General features: G+C 43.4%; 1 protein-coding gene across 11 annotated transcripts in view; it reads right to left on the bottom strand.

The window, feature by feature from the left end:
• Positions 1-20,967, bottom strand: part of bru3 (bruno 3) — a 375,654-nt gene that overhangs the window by 21,890 nt on the left and 332,797 nt on the right. For all 11 annotated transcript variants that reach the window (XM_065481274.1, XM_065481273.1, XM_065481272.1 and 8 more), the window contains 2 exons: positions 13,392-13,440; positions 2,340-2,468 (listed from right to left, as the gene is read on the bottom strand). In XM_065481274.1, the coding sequence (XP_065337346.1) occupies positions 2,340-2,468; positions 13,392-13,440 (178 nt within the window). The remainder of the gene's footprint in view (positions 1-2,339; positions 2,469-13,391; positions 13,441-20,967) is intronic.

The following is a 20,967-nucleotide window of genomic DNA, read 5'->3' as shown; positions in this document are numbered from 1 at the left end:
TTAAAAATTCATATTTAATTTATAATTAATCATGTTGTTTTTGACTCTGGATTCCTTCACATTTCTCTATAAGTTGCAACTTTTAAAACTTTATCTAAATGGTAACGATTTCTAAAGCCGGATCAAAGTTGGAAAACAATTAAAAGTTCCTGATGGCAACAGAAGTGCACCAAAGAGAATACTAGCGATAGCAGTGACCCATCAGTCCTGTCATTTGCATTCGGATAGAGAAAAAATGTCTCTTCGTCCTACTTTCCAGGCCATAAAACGGTTCAAGTGAAATATTCTCTCTGAAGTTGCGAAATGAGGTGGAATGAACACGAAGCGTGCTTCTCATTTTCTTGCAGCTTCTTATCGTCTCGAATGCAATTTAGCCATTAGCTAATTTGCAGACAGAGTACGCGCTGAGGGTCTCTCGGACGATGAATCAAAGCGGCAGCTGTTTTTGCGTTTCTCGACGACTTAGCGCTGTAATTAGCCAAATATGAGGCGCTGGCTGCCACACACGGCCAGATGAGGCGCCAGTAATAAATTAGACTGCTATCGTATTGCTTTACACAGCGCATGCAGTATCACGGCGTCGGCGGCTGCTGCTGCTGTTGCTGCTCCAATTTGGACGAGTGCGGTGCAGAGCTCCCCATCGCACACGCTCGTAATTCATTTAAACAGTGATGAGTCTTTGATTAATGTATCTTGCAATGCGCCGGCGATAATTCATAAGCGGAACGGGGCTGCAGCTCTTTCTTTTCATTAGGCTTTGTTTCGCCGCCGGCAGATATCAGCCGGCTATTTATCATCAAATTCGTATTAAGATGAGCGAGCCAACTTTGGCCATAAATCACGCCGCTCGGGCAGGCTGAGCCCATTGATTGGCAAGCGAGCAAAGGGTTGCTGCATCTCAACTGCGCGCGAGATGATTTATTCGGACGGGTTTTTGCAGCGATTCCAGCAGTCGGGGTTAGGTGTGCCGACGAGAGCGCAGCAGGTTAATGGAATCCCGGCCCCAAAGGTATAACCCAGTTGGCAAGTGGCGCGCGCGAGAACGAGCCAGCAAAACTTTATTTAATCTCTCCGGGGCAAGCAAGAAAAATATAATCAGCTGAAATTAAATTTTAATGAGGATGAATTCTTCCAGCGGCAAAAAACGGGCACGCGCTTCTCTCTCTGGCTCACTCTCCGCAGAATCAAGAGGGTGTCGGTGTTTGTGCTGCTGCTCCTCCAGCTTGTTCGCGCTCCTCGGGATTTGCTTTTTGAGAGTCGCTCGCTCGCTCGCTGCCTCGTGACGAGTGGATTTATTTCTGGCTGCAAACTAGAATTTTACGCGAAAAAGCGTGTGAAACGCCGTGAATATACTCGCATTTACAGCCACGGCTCGACATGGTGGTCGAGTGCTCTGCAATTTTTATTTTCATGCTGCCCTCGTTTGCCCTGATCGTTCTCGACTTCTTTGCTCTGGTCGCAAATTGGAAAGGATGATCATTTCATTTCAAATAATGATGCGCCGTAATTGGAAAGAATCTTAATAAAGTGCAAGGATGTAGTGCGCTTGGTGGAAAAAAATCTTGAAAGAATATAACTGAACCAGAGCCGATCTAATAATTAATATAATTGAAAGAAGGAATTTTGGCTCTTGCGAAGTAAGGAGTTGAATACTTTTAAGCACAAATTTTGATAAATACACAAGGCTATGAGTTTGTTCAGGAAAATAGACAGATCTTTTTGGAAAAAAATCTGGACCTTATACTTTTCTATGTTGTTTTAACATTTTTCTTATCTCGGAAACTAACATGAGATAATATACAAAAATTACCATTTCAAATGTAAAAAAAATTACGCGCTATTTCTGTACATCCGATCAAAAATAATATTTACTCTTAAAAAATTTCCAACCAAGGGTAAGCCTTGAGGAAAAGGCATTGCACCAACAATTAAGCAAAAATGTGGGTTTTCACGGAATATAAGCTGACTGACAATAAGTTTGGTTCAAATAAGCAAAGGTTTCATGGTTCGTGCTCATTTGATGGTTTTATGACGTTTGGAAGCTCAGAAATAATTGACAAAATAAATTTGATTCTTTCAACCAATATAAAAAATAATCTGGACGACTAAAATTTTTAAATATTTTCAAAGCAATGAGGCAGATAATTACAGCATTGCAACTTTCTCTCCAAGCATTTTCCCATCGTGGAAGTGACTTTGCGTTTTACGCAAACACTAGCTTCAAGCTTCAACCCACGGGCCTCTCGTCTATTGGATACAAATTCAATGCAAATGGGCGCGTGATCCCTAAAATGGGAAAAGGGAAAAGGGAGAGAGAGGAAACAAAAGCATGCCCTCACCTTTGCTAGCTCCGTCGGGTCCCCTGAGAATAGTGCACTCTTCTATTGTTCCGAATGGCGTAAAAAGCTGTCGAACATCCTCTTCAGTCTGTTGCTTACTTAGCATACCCACGAAAAGCTTGCGTTCTTCTGTCAAAGCAAAAAAGAGAGCATCAGTACAGGCTGAGTGAAGATGCGCGAGTGGCCGAGCGCCACAACTATCAACTAATATTATATGCGCGCACTGTGTGTGTTTAAATAGCGCGAGTGTTGCACACGCACCCCCCGCACACTTACCTGCAGGCGAGCGACACCCTCGTCCGATGCACCCCCCACCCCCGCCCACACAGGCAGGCAACCAGCAGGCAGGCAACCAGCGTCCGCTAACTTATTTATGACGATGCCCGGGCTTGTAATTGAAATTTCATGACAAACCTAACAGGTGTCACATTAAATTTTTACCCGGTAATTATTCTCACGGGGGTAATTACAGTGGCGAGAGGGATGCGGATCAATATTTCATCACTCTCGCTCTGCAACTACACGCCGACTGGCTGCTGGCTGGCTCTACGTGGTATGCAACACGCGCGAAATATCATTAACACTAATGCCGAACGGTATATGGTGGTGGATTCGCCTGTTATTAATGCGTGCCCGTGATTTATTCATTTATTGGATCTCGTGTAGTCGCCGAGCGAAATGAGATGTCCGTCGGTGTGGATTAATTGCAATTCCGCATTAGCCGGCGGATTAAAACGGACGCATTGGTGTCATTTCCCACGCGTTCGCAAGGTATATCCACCATGCGTGTGCTAATTCTAATTTTCACGACAGCTCTAAAAATCAAGGCAAACCTGAAAACTGCTTTCGTTTGCTCAGGTGTGTCTTGATACGGGTGATAGATAATATATGTTCATCTAAACGTGATGCAATAACGACACTGAAACTAATCTCAAGAGATATACACTCAAGAAGGTAACTGATTGACGTTTATTTTCTTATTCGAAGTCCATTGTATCTCAGCACGCATACAAACATCGCACGTACAACGCATAACGACAAACATGACATACAAATATTAAATAGAGAGGGTGGTACGACATTTAAGTGAATGAAATTACGCACGACAACAGCAATATAAAAATTGTAGTAATATATAATCATAATAAAACTTGATAATGTGGAGAGACAGTAATAATAATCATAAAACAGTCAGTATAAAATAATGGTGGTGGCAAAAATGCGTGTGTGTGAGTGATATAGTCGTCGGATGAAAAACAAACAGAGATGTAAAAACAGTAGTTTAATTTTAATTGAGAGGCGTTAGACCCACGCAGATGCAGTATTGGAGCTGGAAATGCCACTGCGGAGGGTGTTTGCAGTAATTTAATTGTGAGGATGGCGGTGGTGGTGTTTGTTGGTGGTGGCGGTGAATATTTTCTGGGAAAATAGGCAGCTTGATATTCGTTTTGTCTACTCTATGAACCAAATGAAAGTATGGTAGTGGAAAATAATAACTAGAATAGAACGAGTTTAATAATAAAAAATAACGCTTGCAGTGTGTTAAAAACTCACCTTTTTGGGTCTAGGGACGAGGGCGGGGGTGAGAGGAATGGTGCCATTTCGTTGGCGTTCGACGCGAGTAAATTTTCATTTTTCAATTTTTATATGAGGCATGAACGCTGAAAGAAAAGCCGCTTGACTTCAGAGGGAGATCATTTTTACTTAGCTTGACACATTTTATGTACTATATACTGTAACTCGACCTTTTTTATACACTTTTGCACTTCACGGCCATAAAAGTCAGTCGGGCGGGCCTCCTACGCAGCATAAATAATATCACGCCGGCAGTGTAATTCGCTGCATGTGACACTCGCCCGAGTTGTCAACGGCCAATTTTATTCGCCAGTAAAATCGAGGATATCGCATTCTCGAAGGCACTTCTTCACCTCTTCCTCTCACCACGCGGATTTACTAGGGAAAGGGGAGGGGTTTTGGAGCAAAAAGGTGCGGTGACTAAAAAGTAGACAGTAAAACGAGTGGTACACAACAGAGTTACAATATGAATAAAACTGGCGAGCTAGAAACGAGTATACACGAAACGGAAAATGTTCAAAAGCAGACGTTCGTGAATGAATTTGGAAATAATATAAAAATTGGTTGCAGCTGCGAGAGATAAAAAGGATGCGCGCGATTTTTTCCCATAAACGAGGGCGGGATTACCTGATCACCACACATGGCGGGCGCTACTTCCAAACTTGCAGAAGTAAAGAAGTAGTTGAGCAGGGGTTGGGGCACACACTTCCACAACTTCCTGCCTCTACAACGGCTGATCGTCTGCAAGAAATACGGAAACAAAACCAAAATATACACGTCTGGTCTCTTTCCATTTTTTTACAACGAGAACGGAGGTGCAGAAGAGACGATTGCCTCGGGTTAAGTACTACACACTAATCACACATTTTTTCCCCTTCAAAAATGTTGTAAACACGCAAGTTTAATTATTTTTGGAAAAACATAATCAAAATAGAAATGAAGGAAACAACTGTGCTGTCATCGTTGCTCGAGAGGATGAGTCAAGTGAGTAAACGACTCATGATCAGGACAAACAATTTCGTACCGTTCACAAACAAACACTCAAATCTCTCATCACACTCACCCCAATGTAAGATTTAAATATTGACGGCTAGTTCAAAATGATCACAAAACAAAATTTAAGCTGATGCATGCGCTCGCAAAGCGATTAATGAACGTTAGCCTGAACTCGACAATCGCGTTTGAGACTTTGTTTACGGGATGCATAGCGCTTTTATCTCGATTGATTGCAATTGGTTCGTTTATACACCGCACCCTGCCTCGGCAGGGTAGACGCATTTTCAGCCACGGCAGCGGTGGCGGCAGCAGCAGCAGCAGCAGGTAAAGTTTCCTCTTTAAACTTTATGCCCCGGTACTTAATTAGCTTTTCGTAATTAAGTGAAACGTTTTACTCGCGTGGTTTCGTGATATACCCCGGCAGATATAACGACGACGTCGGTGCCTCGGCAGCCATAACCCGCCATCATCGTGTTAAAAGTTGGCCCGCCGGCAGCATCCTTGCCTCTAAAATTTTATCTGCCTTCAATTACAGGTGAATATCGCAACTTGGCCCAAGCGAAATTGTGCACGATCCAATAAAAATTTACCTTTATATACACACACACACAAAGTTCGCAACGCCAAAACGCCCATGGCAATTTGGATGTCTTGGTTTTTAAAAATTGGAAGGTATGTATGGCTTTGCCATTTTGAAACATTTTTCGCAATTGTCTGGCCGTGCTTTCAAATATTGCTAAATCACAAAGGCTTATTTTTATTTTTATTTTTATGGAAACCGAGTCAAAGCCTTATGCTTTCTTTATTAAACACGATAAAAACGTTTTTATTTTACATTAAGCCTTGCCTGGAAACAGTAAAGCTTGTGTCAGGACAGATAAAGGTCATCAATTCAATTTCTGAATTCTCATCTGAGCATGATGTGGGCGGATCAGTATGACTGGCGTTCCAATTTGGCCTGGTTCTGTATGGCCACCTCTGTCAATTACTAGTCAGGGGAGGCTGCTGCGGCGCAGGGAGAGTATCGAATGCAAATGAAGCTGCCCCGGAGACATAGGCAGGCTGGTCGGATTCCGTGATTCATGGCATATCTCTCCGTGTATATGTATGTATGCGATATTGTAACTGCAAATATTTGTATCAAAGGCAGCCTGAACACACATGTATCTAGCAAAGGCCAGCACGCACAGGCCGGTCGTACATCATGCGAGTGAGCGAGTCGGGGAAATAAAAAAGCAAGGGATGTTGTAACAAGGTTTAATCCCCCACAGGGAACGTGCGGCTAACGAGTTTGTAAATTGAGATGATTCCTGACTGCTCTCTCTGCTTGGCCCGATAATAATAATGCAGGTTGAGACACAAAACTCGCCAGAGATTTTGAGCCGACATCAAACGTTGCGAATTTAATTATAAGTATCATTATTGTATGAATATTCACAAGTCCATGATGCTTTCCACCCTTTCCACTTTCCATTTTCGGAGGACGGATTATACTGGACGTGTTCGCTTATCGTTTGGATAGACGTCTTGTTGAGCAAGGGAGTAGGGGGACTCTGATTTGAATTGTTTTTGGATTGTTGAATACCTAATCGCACATTTGGGAATTCTTCCTTACTCTGTAAAACCTGCTGGGTTTACAAGAGGCTTTCAGTAAGACTACGGAATTAGCTGGAATTGACGCCAGGGATTAAATGAAATTAGCTTACATATACTAGCTTTGCTAGGTCCAATTCAAATAAACAAGAAACGTGATTTCGTTAAGGTTTCAATTGTTGGGAGATATCAATGAAGGCAGAAGCACACGAGGCTGTCATAATTTTTAGTTGAAATTAAATGCAGATTCCTTGGAGAAAATCAAGCTGTTAATTTTTCCATGCCATTGAAATCATTGATGAAAATTAATATTTCTGGAAATCTTGAAATTTTATCTAATGTTCCTGCCGTAACTAGTTGAGCAGGAAATTTCTGAAGGAATATAACCAGCTCATTATATACTGAAGAAGTTGCATTTAATTTACCAGTTGCAAAGTGTTCGAAGACGCCAATACACTGCAAGTCAGGGGTGAGAAAATGCCACTGCGCTGCAGTGAGAAAATCTCACCCCGCCGTATGTCACTATACCTGGGGTGTCAAAGCTGAGTTTTTCGCACCGCGCACCAGTGACATGCGGTGGTGTGAGATTTTCTCATGCAGCGCAGTGACATTTTCTCACCCCTGATTTGCAGTGTAGATAGTGGCAGCGCTTACTTTCAATATTAAGCGATTTTAGACTCAATCCTGCCACTGTGCATTCTATACTTCAAATAATTTCTTTCAATTGTTTAAGCACATCAAAATAAATATTTTTGTGTGAAAAAAAACTCCTCGGTGTCCAGTCAGGCGTAAAATTGGGTTCTCGGTTTTTCTGGCCTACGGGCTCTGTTTTAGGTCTTGGTAGTACAAAATCTACCTCAGGCGATGCAATCTTACGCCCCTGCAGCTAGCAGTAGCGTGCATAGGCCCCCTGGACCCCGCGGGAACACGTGTTTCAACTTTCGACATCTCCCCCAGGAAGCGAGCATGAGCAAAAAATGTAATAGTTTCGATTTATGGTAATTTTTGGAGATTTAAATTGCAAAATAGATAAACCAAACGCCAAGAAAGACCTCATCTGTGACTTTTCATACTATAACAGCCTAGTTTTAGCGAACCTCCTTCCATTTAAGAGTATTTTTTATATCGCGAGCAACAGCCAAAGTGCTGTCGATCTAATTTTGTATGCAAAAAAGAAATTTTTAAAATCATATATATTATGCAATCATTTATAAAAAAAACAGACACGTCATTTTCTATTTTTTAACCGATATCCCAGAACCTAAAATTTAAAACGCTCCACCCAGCTTCAAATTAAACCTCGATAATCTCTCCTTCCATATTTTAGCAGTCATTACAGTTTTAAGATTTTTTAATTAACTATCCTGCAGACAAAATTGTTAAATTCTTTTTAAAGGAATAGGTAGAATTCTCGCTTAAGCAGATAGAAAATTCTTCTGGCCTTGATCAGTTAAATCACGAACACGTTAAATGACTCTTTATTTTTACCCCCAAAGAATTCACCAGATTTTACAATCTAATTTTAGAAAGCGGGCGACTGCCTCCGACTTGGAAACTGGCAAATTAAAAATAGAAAAAAATAAATTTTTTCCAATGCCAAAAAGATAAAACATATTTTTACAGGAGTAATAAGAGATGGTACGCACTCATGACGCTTTTACAAAATAATTTTTCACTGCATAAAAATCTCATTTTGACCTTTGAAACCCTCAGGTTTTAATTATGAAATCAAAGTGAGCCATTATTCACTCTTTCACGAGCAGTGATCTTGGCAGCAGGGGCTGTTGCGCTTGCGGGGGGTGGCCCTCGCATAAAGAGCAGAGAGGCCGGGTGTGTATGGGTATCTCACTCACTAGCACGTACTGAGCACGTATTAGTCGGGTTGCGGTGATGTGTCATCCACACCTGTGCCAAACACACGCACTCGAATTTTCCCAGCAGCACAATGCGATGAGCCTGCGAATAATAATTGCTGCCGAGCACAAAGCCCGCCACGCGCGCGTTCGTTCGAGTTAATAAATAAACAAATTAGGCCTTTTCGCGCGCGAATAGACTCGCTGCTTGCGATGCAGCCTGCACAGAGAGAGCCGGCTCGAGGTGAATAATTAAACACGCCAGGGCTGAGCGGCAGTAAGTGGATTTAAAACCAATCTTTGCGAATCTCGTTAATTACGTTATACGTTCGTCGCACGCGCACAGCATTCAGAGAAAAATAAAAAGACTCGAAGGAAAGCAGAAGAAGAAGAAGTAAAAGCCTTTGCTGCTGATCAAATTGAATTACAAGACTTAATTCAGCTGCAGCGGGCGTGGATTGAAATTTATTGAGGCAGCGTCGAGCGATTAATTCGAAATGGGCGCGTCCTTCAGCGCGACTAAAGCCAGCGATTGGCAAGATAAGCCGTCGAATTACAACTAGAAGGAGGCAAAGATCCCCCCAGACGGTCAAATTGCGCCGAGGAGAATTAAATGATTTACTTTCACTAATTACAAATTTATTTTGCCGGAATTCCATGGCTACGTTTAATTGCAGAATTTGAGCCATCACTCAAAAGGAGAGTGAGGCACACATTTCCAGACTCTCGTTGGAACTGAAGACACGCTGATTCTATTTCCGACAGTAATCTTTTCAATTTCGATCTTCCCCGCTTGATTATTGTTAATCCACTTGGCAAGTTAGAGCCGGTTGCCACAAACTTTTCCGTCTGCGTGAACTTTGCACTCTTGCCGCCCGCAATTTCTCGCCAGTTTGGCGAGTCGCGGATGCGCGTACGTGCCTCTCGTCGAATTTTTGATCAAAGTTGGCGGTTGGCAGGAAAAGCTTTTTGTCTTTGTCAACAGTTAGTTGTTGTTGGGAAAGCACTGCAAGTGATTCTGGCTGATGGCGGGCCGCACCACCACCGCCGCCGCCGTTAATATCCGGCCCATTAATCCTCGGGGCGAGGAATCTTTTGAAGTGGCAAATACATTTTATATTAAAAACAGGAAACACTCAGCCTCGTAAATTAATTAACTGCTCTCTGCGGCGTGCTCCCTTTACGCTCTCGGCTCTGTTCAACGCGCACAAAATCACAAAGGGAACAAATACAGCCGCAAACAAAGTCAGAAGCCGTCGATTCGATATCTCGCTTCGCCGGGACCCGACGGACGGGTAAATAATAATTTACTTTTTCCGCCGATGTCAGCTTTTCTGCTCTATTTTGGAAAAAAATAGCTGCTTTAGCACCGAGCGAGAAGGCGGAGAAGAAAAAGGGCACCGACGGCAATCTTTATTACATCTCCGGTCAACTTAAATTGGAAACTTGGAAAGAGAAAAGAATACTGGCAGTCAGCTCCTTTTTATGTTATCTGCGAGTGCAAAACTATTGCCATTCTTCTGTAATTTTTATCGCCGTGCAGTCATTATAATGTTAAAGCAGACGCACCCTACACACAGCCGAGGGTGAAAAATTGTGCTGACAAAGGGTAATAATTTTCATTAGTGTCGCGTTTGTTCGTTTTAATTGTTTCCGCGCGCGCGATGCTGCGCGCACAGTGTGCACTCCCTCTAAACGAGAGTTTTTTCACCGCGATGGACGGCCACTCTGCCCTTTCAGCTCGTGAGGAACGACAAAGATTATTCTAGGAAAAATACGCGTGAGGCCAGAAGTGAATTAAATGCCTGGGAGCAACGAATTCCACGGATTCCCTGTAAGATAAAATTATTCGCGACGGCATTCTTCGAATCCTCGAGCAGCCAGGCAAATTATCGTTATTATTATTACTGCAGCCGAGAGGAGAAGTTTTGACTCCCAGAGATGATGTAATTGGCTTGAAGATTATCTGCTGGGAAAAGTTGCGTTCGGCCGACGGGGATGGCGGAGAGGAGGGTGGACTATAGTGAGCAAGATGAAAAAGGATTTTCTCCACGGGGACTTGAGAAATTGTATAAGTTACGCGGCGGCGGCGGCTTCATATTTCCAATCTATTTCTATCAAAGTCGGTCCGGGGATTAGCTGAGACGTGATCGCCCGCCTCGCGTTGCACTGTTCACATGCCTCCTGCAATATTTTGCTTACACTGCTTGGGAATTTCGGAGCTCGGAATTGGCTCGGCATCCGACAAAACAGCTCAGGAGGAGCATTTGATGTGCGAAACGAAAATTGGATTTCGTTAAAAGAGGGAAGGCAAGAGGGCCTTAGTTTTGTGTTATGGATGAAAATTTTATGAAAGAATCGAGTTTGTTTTCCCCTCGAAACGCGGAGCTGCTGCTGCAGGCATTCTTGAATCCAGTCATTAATTTTGTTCAATATTTTTTTCTGGATTTACCTTTCATAAATATCCAAAATCAAATTTTATGATATAAGATACAAAATCCTTGTAAAAAAGCATAACAAAAACGACATGGCAGATAATATTTTATGTCAAATTGAAAGACAGGAGGAAAGTACCCCCCTCCTTCCACGGAATCGTGAGATTTCTATGAGTATGTTACACGAAGCCGTAAAAAGCGGAAGTGCGAGCGGCTCGTGCCTGCCAAATACGTTGTGTCAAGAGCAAAGAGAAGTTAATGAAAAATCGAAGAGGATATTGAACACTAGCTACAAGCCTATTTAAACCGCACTCCTTAGTTAGCACCTCAGGGGCACCACACAGGATTAAATTGAGAATGAAGTCATCAGAATGGGCCAATTTGACACGTGTCTTGTCTCGTAGATCAAAATGGAGGGGCACATGCACGCGGTTGGACAAAAAAGCCTTTTAATCAGAGTGCTTTTGGTTATCTTGCCATTGTGTTCGGTCACGTAAGGCGCCGGCTCTTAACTGTTGCTAATAATGGAGCCTCATGCCAGCGTCGGTGGGTAATCTGGTCCCGAAATGGAGCGGCCGGCTTTCTCATTCAGCCTGCTTAAATACTACGTGCTGCCGGCCGGCCGACAATAAAGTAGCCAGACGCTCATACACGAACATGTGCTATTGTCTAAATGAAATGAGTCTAGCTGGCTCGTCTCGGAATATACGGGAGCCGGCTATCCCTTTTAAGTCCAATTACACCTTAAAGCACTGCTGCTTCAACGTGTACACGGTCGGTCGGTTGGTCGGTCGAACGCGCCGACCAGCAACAGCAAGTCCCGAGGGGGAGATAGATCGCTAAACCACTGATTGACCCCGATGCACGCCCCGGCTGGCCATTTGCATGCCGAGTGCACGAAACCCCGAATTTATTATTCTGCGGCCTCTCTGACGCAATCGCTCCACCTTTCTTTCAGCCGCGACTTCGGCGTTTTGCGTTTATAACTCTTAATTTGGAAAAGCCTGCGCACACACACGAAATCCCATTTCGAAGGAGTCATTGCCGAGTTGGCTGCACACATGCCATAAGCGCCAAACACGACGCCGCTACCACCGTCGTGCGGATGCGGACAAAGAGAGGTCAGGGGTTATTTCGTCTACGTGATGTCATTAATCCCGACTAATAAAGGCCGGCCAAACGTGACTTGAGCCTTCGTGCAGATTTTATTCATATATGCCTGACATATTGTAACTGTGCGAGGAAGTAGTTTCACCATGGAAAATTAAGCGTCGGAAGGAGAGGGCTTTGCATAACAAAAAGACAGTGCGCTCGAGTGTTTGCGTCGAATTAGAGCGAATTGTTCAACGACGGCGTTGAATCCTAATTAAATCCACGGATGCTTAAGACGACTAGGAGATGGAGATTAATTATGGAGACGTCTTTGATTTCATGCAAGCTCTCCTCCATTAATGATTTTAACTATTAGATTTTACTGACTGAAACCGATAGTTAAATGTTTTTAGTAATAGTTAGAAACAAACAAATCAGATTTAATGCAAAACCAATTCCTTCTACCAGATTGTTAAGTAGCTTATGCTTGAAATGAATTTTGCTAATACGCTTGCGTCTACACCTGGCCATAACTGCATCCAGTCGCTGGATTTAAATTGGCGGTCTAACCCTAATTAGCTGCTCGGCGCTTAGCGGAAGACCCACCAGCCACATGTTTGCGTTTTTTCTCGGCCAGCGCACGCGGCAGTTAATGACTAAATATCGCTCGCAGTAAATTTGCTATGCCTCGTGCGAGCTAGGTGGTAGTAAATTCGAACAAGGGTAAACATTTTTCCTCGTTATCCCCGCAGGGGTGTATGCATTATGGTGGCGGCAAAGTGGGAGCAGAAAACTCGCTCGCGATGCCATAAACCACATTAAAACAGAAATGGACGTCGGACGGAAAGTGCTTTTACAACTGGCCAACTTTTTTCTACCTTCGATCCTCGTTGTTATCGCAGCCCGGCAGATGAGGCCCAGGATTGAAACTTGGATATTTATGAAGATCGTATATTAATAAGAAGTGATCTGATTTATTCCTTCGTCGAACCAATCAGAGGAGAAACTTTCTTCTCGTTTATGGCCAAGTTCCGCCGTAAATATACCTGCTGTAAGAATATTCGATTCCGATGTGACGCCTTTTAATAAAAATTACCGACTGACGTACCGCGCCACCAAGGATCTTCCACGTGAAAATACCGCCCGCCCAAAATTGACAAAATGACGATTTTTATTGGCTCGTTTAAAAGTGTCGAACGCTTATCGGCGGAAGCCAGCTCACGGCTCGATGAATTGCTGGTCGTAATTTTGTTATCAACGTTGAAATTATTGCTTTATTTACTGCACACACACACGCGCACACACGAACACATCCATCATCACGTTCTCACTCACACTCATCTCTGGCGCACCTTATTTGTCACCACGTCAATTTGCGATAAATCAAAAACGCTCGTTTTGTGTATTTGTGTATCAAAAGTGTCAGTGAAGCGCGATTTATTTCACGTGTGTCTTATTTGGATATATAAAATGAATGTATCGATTCAAAAGTTGCAGCGATAACTCACCTCCGCGGTTTTCACTCTCTGCAGGTTTGACTTGAATAGGACGGTTCATCTGAAACATAGAAACGAGCGGTTACAGCATTTGAGTCAGGACAGGACAGTTTAAAAATAAAAACAGAATCCTTCAATTAAGTCTCTTTGGCGAAAGTTTTCAATTTGCGCGTTAAACCTGTTTTTCAAGCGCATCTTGTCAGGCAAACAGCATTTTAAAGAGATCCACTTTCGAAACCACTCAAAATTTTTGCTGCTCCGCAGAGAATTAGTCGCTTGGATGATCAAAGCTCGCAACCGCTCACGCTGACGAAATTCTTGTGGCGGTGAAAACTCAAGCAACTCTTGATTTGCAGAAACGGCAGAAGCGATCAGGGGGTGGGCTTTTAGTGGAAATGCACTCAAGGATAAACAAACCAGAACTCACAGGATTGCAAATAAAGCGCGCTCAGACTCGTAAATTAGTTCCAACGAGTAAAGGGTGGAATTAACCAGGGAAAGAATTAACTGAAATGCTAAAGCACACTCATACATGTGTAAAATAAAATTCTTTAGATGCGTTGGTACATTTTTGGAAGGATGTAGCATTTTTGTTTTTTTAGCACTCGTTAAAAATCATCTCAGACAGTTCTGCAACCAGCAGTCAAGCAAACTCCCATCAGTATGAAAAATGCCGGTTTTTCGCGTTTCAGCACAACATGTTCCTGGTGATCAATCAGACAAGCGCTGAGCGCGCAAAAAGTGCATACAAAATGTTTCTGACGGTTGTACTGAATACTCTGTTCTGGGAATATTTCACGCTGGCTGATTTTCTGCACATGATGCAGACCTCTGCGCTCACTTTGTCAATTCTAAGTATGTTCCAGCTTCACACGCACGCACGCACAGAAAACGGAGAAAACGTCAATAAGAGCAGAGAAAGAGAACGCGCGCACACATAGAGAACGATGTGTGTAACAATAGAAAACTTTTTCCACCCTCGCCGGCCTGCCCGGAGAGAGTTGAGCTTTGTTTCCTGCACAACTATTGTTGGCACCCTTAAGTAAAAAGCGTGGACCTCATCCCCTCAACAGCTTGCCTTTTCGAACACGAACGAATTTCGCTATCAAACAGACTCAATCCTGTTTAATCAAAGCACACTGCCAGTGCGAAATGGGCGTATTTCGACGCAGGAAAAGGGGTGATAATGAAATTGGCAATGGCTTTCTAAAAGACTCCGTTTCTGCTTCAATTAATTACTAAATGAATCTCTATAAAATTTTGTGATGCATTTCGGTTCCCCCTTTATTTAAAGTATTTAGAGGGGAAGATTAGTTGTTATTGTTAGGTTGTGGTTTAGATATATATGAACATGGTATAGAACAAACAGCCTGGATTAATATTCCCAAAACATCAAGTTTTTTTGCTGTAAATCTCCTGAATTTAAGCCGGCCGTCTGTGGATTAGCAATATTAATTTACAGACGCAGGCAGGCCAAAACCCCCGAGAAAGAATTAATGGAAAAAAACGATCGGACCAAGCTGGGCAGAGACCTGCCGCTGTGCTGCGAGAAAAAAACGAGGAAAAATGATAGTGAGTGGCGGCAGGCTCAGCTGTCATGTCCTTACAAGACAGATGAAATAAAAAGAGCGAGAGCCAGCCAGCGCAACGGGATTTAGATTTAATTGCGCGAGCTGAAATTAGTTGGTCTGATGCCTGCCGTGCCGGGATGTAATTCATTCGTTTCGCCGGAATGAAGGTCTGTTTTTTCCACCCGCTCACTCGCTCGCTCGCTTATATTGCAGTTTTAAAGTTGTCTCTTTATAATGATGTCAGGCAGCGCTATGCAGCAGCTGCCGGCAAGGTGAAATGAGAATTTAGGCGACACTTTTGCAAACCGACGTGACACAACCCAGTGGAAAATGCGGCCTGCTGCTAGGGTCATGATCCATCCGAAACGGGGTGTTTACAAGTGAATTAAATTGGGCAAAATAATTTCTTTATAAATTTTGCTGAAAGATATTACATTTTTAATAGATAAATCATCGTTAAAATCAAATGCTCTATATTTATTATGGAAAAATGTACAATGTTTTACGATGTTATTTGAAGACAAGTTTACTTGGGAATTTTGTCTTTCTTGCAAAAATGTTTGTGGTTTGTATGATTATTTAATTAATCTCCTCTTTAAGACGATATCAAATGTGCCCAAAAAATCAGTTCATCAGTTAAATGCTTTAAATTTAAGTATCGTCACTAAAGAGGAAATATTAAAATAACAATATACAATTTTGCCTTCCCAGTTCAAATTTGCGTGGATTTGAATTGTTATCATATGAAAGGTTTCTTTGTTAAAGATTTTTGAAATTCAACACTGGCTGAATGAGCTACCGACAAGCATCGCAACACACGCTGCCTTTTCAGCATCAGGTGAAAACGACACCCAAAACGAAAGAGGGAAAAATGGTGTGAAACTCGATGCCGGGCCCTCTAATAAAAGAGATGTCCGGGCTCACATCCATCCCAACAGTAAAATATTAACCGCAACCACGCATCATTAACGTAACGGCTCTCTTTTCCGAGCCAAGGCGGTGACGGCGATAACAATAAAGTTTTAACAATGAGGAGCGTGGGGTGTAGGATATCACAAGCGCTGTGGTTTTATCAATGTGCGCGTATCTCTCTATATATCCATCTTTGTTGAGCCCGAGTTGCGCGTGTCCCTCGCCTCGCCTTGGCTCCTCCAGCCCGTCCAAGCAGCACCACAACACACCACCAAAAGTTTTAACGAATTCGGGTTTGGCGTATAAAGTTTCCGTCCAGCATCTTGCGTCGCGAGATATTATTTTTCCGGCAGCCGAAGAGTGGGCGGAGCAGGCGAACGCTGTTTCATTGAGAGTTATGATCGTCGCTATCAGATCGGATGAATTATTTAATAACGGGGGTGTGCGACTTTTGATTTACGGCGCAGTCGATAACGCGACTCCCCCGGTATAAATCGGACCCAATTGGAGACAAATTATCCTCTAACAACCGTCATGGAAAAAGAAAGTGGCCTCTTTTGGATCAAATCCAAGCATCATCCGACTCGATTGCACCCGTCGCGCGGCAAATGCATGCAGCAGCCCTAATTTACGACCAATGATTGAACGCACGCCCACAACGGCCGAGAGCGTGCGTGCGGCTCGTTTTATTGGGAAGGGAATTAAGGTAAATAAGGCAGGCAGCAGAGAGCCAAACAGCGCACCGAAAGTTAGTTTCTGCGGTGACCGATATTGCTGGCAGCGGCCGGGGCATCAAAAACACCCTTGCAACCCCGAAAGTTTGGCCGCAGAAAGTGCACCTTTTCGCCAACGGCGGGTGGAAATCGTTTGCTGCTGTTTATCCAAAGCTGCCATGCTTGTTGATTGCAGCTTTGCAGTGAAATCGCTCGGAACTTTGAGCACGAAGCTTAAATTTAATGATTTGATTTCGACTTTCTATTATTGCAGATGCGAGTGCCGAAAATAGTTTCCTCCTCTTGCAATTTGTGGCGGACCAATAAAGCTACTCAATTAGAGAAATGAAATGCAAGAGCAGCTAATTGCTCTTCGGAAATATCCTCTCGAGAATATCGAACAGCAAAGAAGACGTCCGTCCGTCCATTCATGCGGTAATTAACCACATTAAACGATTTCTACAAGTTGGCAGTGCGTAATCTGCTTAACGTTGGACGGTTATGGCTCTCCATCTAAAATGAATTAACGGTCGTGCGCGTGAATCACGCCAATTTGCGCCAAACGAACATCTTGTTCCATTCAACTTTACGACACCAGACGAGAGGCAGCCTGGATAATTCGATTGCAATCGATGCGTCTCGGCGAGCGAGCAATCAAAACCGAAAGTGGCGAAGTCACGGTCGGTCGGCCGTGCACGCCGCTACATAATGAGCCCCGAAGCGCGAGTGCCGCTTTCTACCTCATTAACTTTGATGGCGACAGAGTATTTAATGAATAAAACGCCGGCGGCAGGCTTAAAAGGCCGCATCTATAATGCATAGAAGGAGTGGGGTGCTCTCGGTGCGCGCGTGCCGTTTCATTTGCCGCACCACTTATATTGCGCGCGTTTCGACTTTCGGCACGCGGTGCGTTATCTCGCTCTTTCTCCGCCGGCGAACAAATGATGATGACGTTTTATTATACAGCCACAGGTTTTCGTGTCTGTACGCAATTAATCACGATGCCAACCGTGACCAGCGATGAAAAACAAAACGCCAAGCTCGTTTCTCTTCCTCCCTCTTCTAAATGAGGAGCTTGTGCATGTCAACACGGCGCAAGTTCAGATTTTCTCCATCGAATCTAACTTCATTCTACTATATGAAAATTCGCTGAAATCCGTTTGGATTTGTTTTAAGAATTTTGTTAATTTAATTCAACCCGGAAGCTTCAGCTAAATGCCCTAAATGCTTGGGTGATGGTTCGCTTCATCGGCTGAATAAATTAAAGCAAACCACCAGGGTTTTTCTTTTTTTCCCCCAGAGCAAATGGGCACGACCCCACGATAAAACTCATTTTCACGCACGCATCTCCTGTCCTGCGGCGGCGCCGTTTTCATATTTTTACGCGTTGCCATTTTTTCCTCGGCGGCGCAGTTTAATTTCACATGTCGCTTGTTTTTCATTTAATATTCAGAACGGATTCATCATCGCCGTCGGGGCGGGCGAGCGTGCGTGGAGGAAACGCCGGTGGCGGCTTTGAACGGGGTGATGTCCGACAGCCTTAAAACCCCACTCTCGTAATAATTCTATTTTGCTCACACGCAAAAACTGCGGTCGCTTTTATTTTCACTTGTTCCCAAACGGCTGCACCAGCTTTGAGTTTATTTAAAACTCGCCTCGTGCACCATAGTGGACTTTTCCTCCCTCCTCAGTGTGTATTTTTTACTCCTTTTTACATATGTACGCACCAAAGGTATAATAGTGGAGGAAACGTCCCTTTAGTCTCGCGGGAGCGGCACGTGAAAAAGTGCCGTCACTTTATTCCAGAGGCTGACCTTTTTACTTTTCCGTCGCAATTACTGTGCGGCCCACGCACATGCACACATATACACGCATCGCCAGACGCAATTCCGGCAAGGTGTTTCTATACCGCTCTGAGCTAGGATCGATATTTGATTTGTCTCTTTTCTCTTCTTTGTGCAAACACTCACGCACAAGGATCGATAAATAATCGCGTTTTTTGTTGTTATTGGCCTAGAATTTCATTTCATTTCGGAGAGGTTTACGCGCCCGCCGGTTTTATTGTTTTCCACATAGTTTGACTGCCGGCAAACTTTTTAGCCACAATAAAAGTGCACGCGTCGCATCAATCGTGTTTGCCATCCAGCCAAGCAAGCGAATGTGTTTGTGCCTCAGAAAGAGATAAAATATTGCTTTCAGTCTCTTTCGCGCAAGCAGGCATCGTGAGGCGTATATAATATACACACGTACATGCATAAAAAGGGCCCGCGAACGCGTCAGAATGGATTTGTACGAAAAGAAATCAGCAGGACACAAATCTGGAAAGGTGACGTTCACAAACAGAAGACGCCATAAATCAAAATCACACGCGCGCGCGAGCACGTATAAAATATTCAGCAGCTTTCGAATACTGCGCCGCAGCTAAGTTGGGACGCACGTTTCGTACTCGTTCTGTGGACCATTATCGGCCAAGTTTGCTACGGCACCTTCACGATCCTCTACTCTTTTATTCATCAGACCAGTCAAATTTTCGCTCGGTCGTAAAACAAGCGTGTCGCTCGACTTTGCACCGCTATTGTTTACAAAGTCAAAGCAGTTTGCCGCCTGGAGCAAACGGCAAGGAGCGTCTTTCCCCTTTTTCTTTTCTAACCAATAATCATGAAGTGGTGTTTCGCAACGGGCCACTGGCAAACAATATTTAAATTGAATCAGCAAAAATGAACACACAGAATAATATACGAAAAAATTAAAATGATTAAATCGGGCCGAAACAGCAGAACAAAAACGTGTGACGTTATTTTTCTCTTCAAAAATTCACTCATCTAATAGTCCATTCTGCTGGTCTCAAATCCACGCAAATTAAAGTTTCTTCTAAATTTTCATTCTTTCAATATTTTCATATCTTTGTTTTCACCAGTATCAGTTTCAATATAAAATTTCCGAGCTTGATGTAAGAGGAATGTTTTAATATTAATTTTTCTGTCCCCCTACTCAGCAAAACCCTTGACAACGTCGATCTGCCAGAATTTCCACCGGTTTGAGTTTTGAATAATCCACTTGAGCCAGCGAGGAACGAGTTTGCTGTCGGAGTCGGTTTCATTTAAATTGCACCATTTCCCGACTTGAATTTTGCTGCTGGCTCTCAGTTACTCTGTTGCGGCTTGATGATAAATCGTGGTGACTTGTAACATTAGTTAGCTAGCGCATTAAATAATGCAGAGAGAATCTCTGGTGCACAATATACGTACGTTCGCGGGTGGGTAGGTAGTCGTCGTCATATATCTCGAGTTTACATTTATTCTTATCATATTACCCGTAGGGATAAATAATGCGGCGCGGCAAAGCAGGAAGGAGGAGGAAGAAAGATGTAATACTTGCGCCTAGTGGTCTCTCTCGCTCGCTCTCTCGTGCCGAGGAGCAGACGACGACGACACAATATGCATATTATAACCGGATAAACTTTGTGAAGGAGAAAAAGCCGAGCGGACCCTTTCTTACTCTCGCACGATGATGTCCTTTCTTTCCACTGCCAAAAACTACTTTATCTTAATAAAACTTGTGCGGACTCGCAGCTAAGGTAGCGGAAAGGGGAGCGGCGACCAAACTGCCTTCTTCTCTGCTCTCAGTGCTCGACTCTACGCGCTACATATCCGTGTAATGCGTGCGACGAGATTTCATATTCGCTACTTCGCTGACAAAGATTTGTAATCCCCTTTAGAAATCTTCAAAGGAAAAAAGAATCCAAATCCTGCTACGGTGGGCGGCTGACCTGGAATGAAATAATAATAAGACGAGCCCCGTGTGTGGCGTTCCGACTCGAGTTTTTGCATATAACGAAAGTCTCCCGGAGATGGAGTACAAAAGAAAAAGTGAATCAGCAAATTCTGCCTCTGGATTGCACAGCCAACGCTTGGCCAGATTGCATTCCAAGAGTTGCCTGGGACAGAGTTACTTATTTATCCACACTGCAATTTGCAACAATATGAGGAAAGTTCTTATTTGCTTTTATGCTTTCTTCTAATTGGTATTTAGATGAATGGGGATTTCTGAGGCACCATACTAAATGAAATGAAATATTATTACGTTGCAGGAGCATCAATATTCCCAGCTGAATGTTCAAAAATGAAATTCTCTGCTGGATCACGATTTTTCCATGCCACGTACTGAATCAGCATTCGGGCAAACAAACAACCCTATCACCTCTCCATAATGGAAATTGGTCCGAGCGGCCGAGCAAAAAACTGTAAAACGTGCAAAATACACGTGAGCGGTGTTGCAATTAATAAAAACCGAGCGAGCTGTGCTGCATGAACCGTTACCGAAGTGGAATGGGTAGCGAAATAGTGATTTCGGTGCCTACGCAAGCAGATTGAGCCGAATGCATCAATCAAT

Source organism: Cloeon dipterum, chromosome 2 (genome assembly GCF_949628265.1).
Source record: "Cloeon dipterum chromosome 2, ieCloDipt1.1, whole genome shotgun sequence".
Classification (NCBI taxonomy): domain Eukaryota; kingdom Metazoa; phylum Arthropoda; class Insecta; order Ephemeroptera; family Baetidae; genus Cloeon; species Cloeon dipterum.
This window is presented reverse-complemented; position numbering and strand designations above follow the sequence as displayed.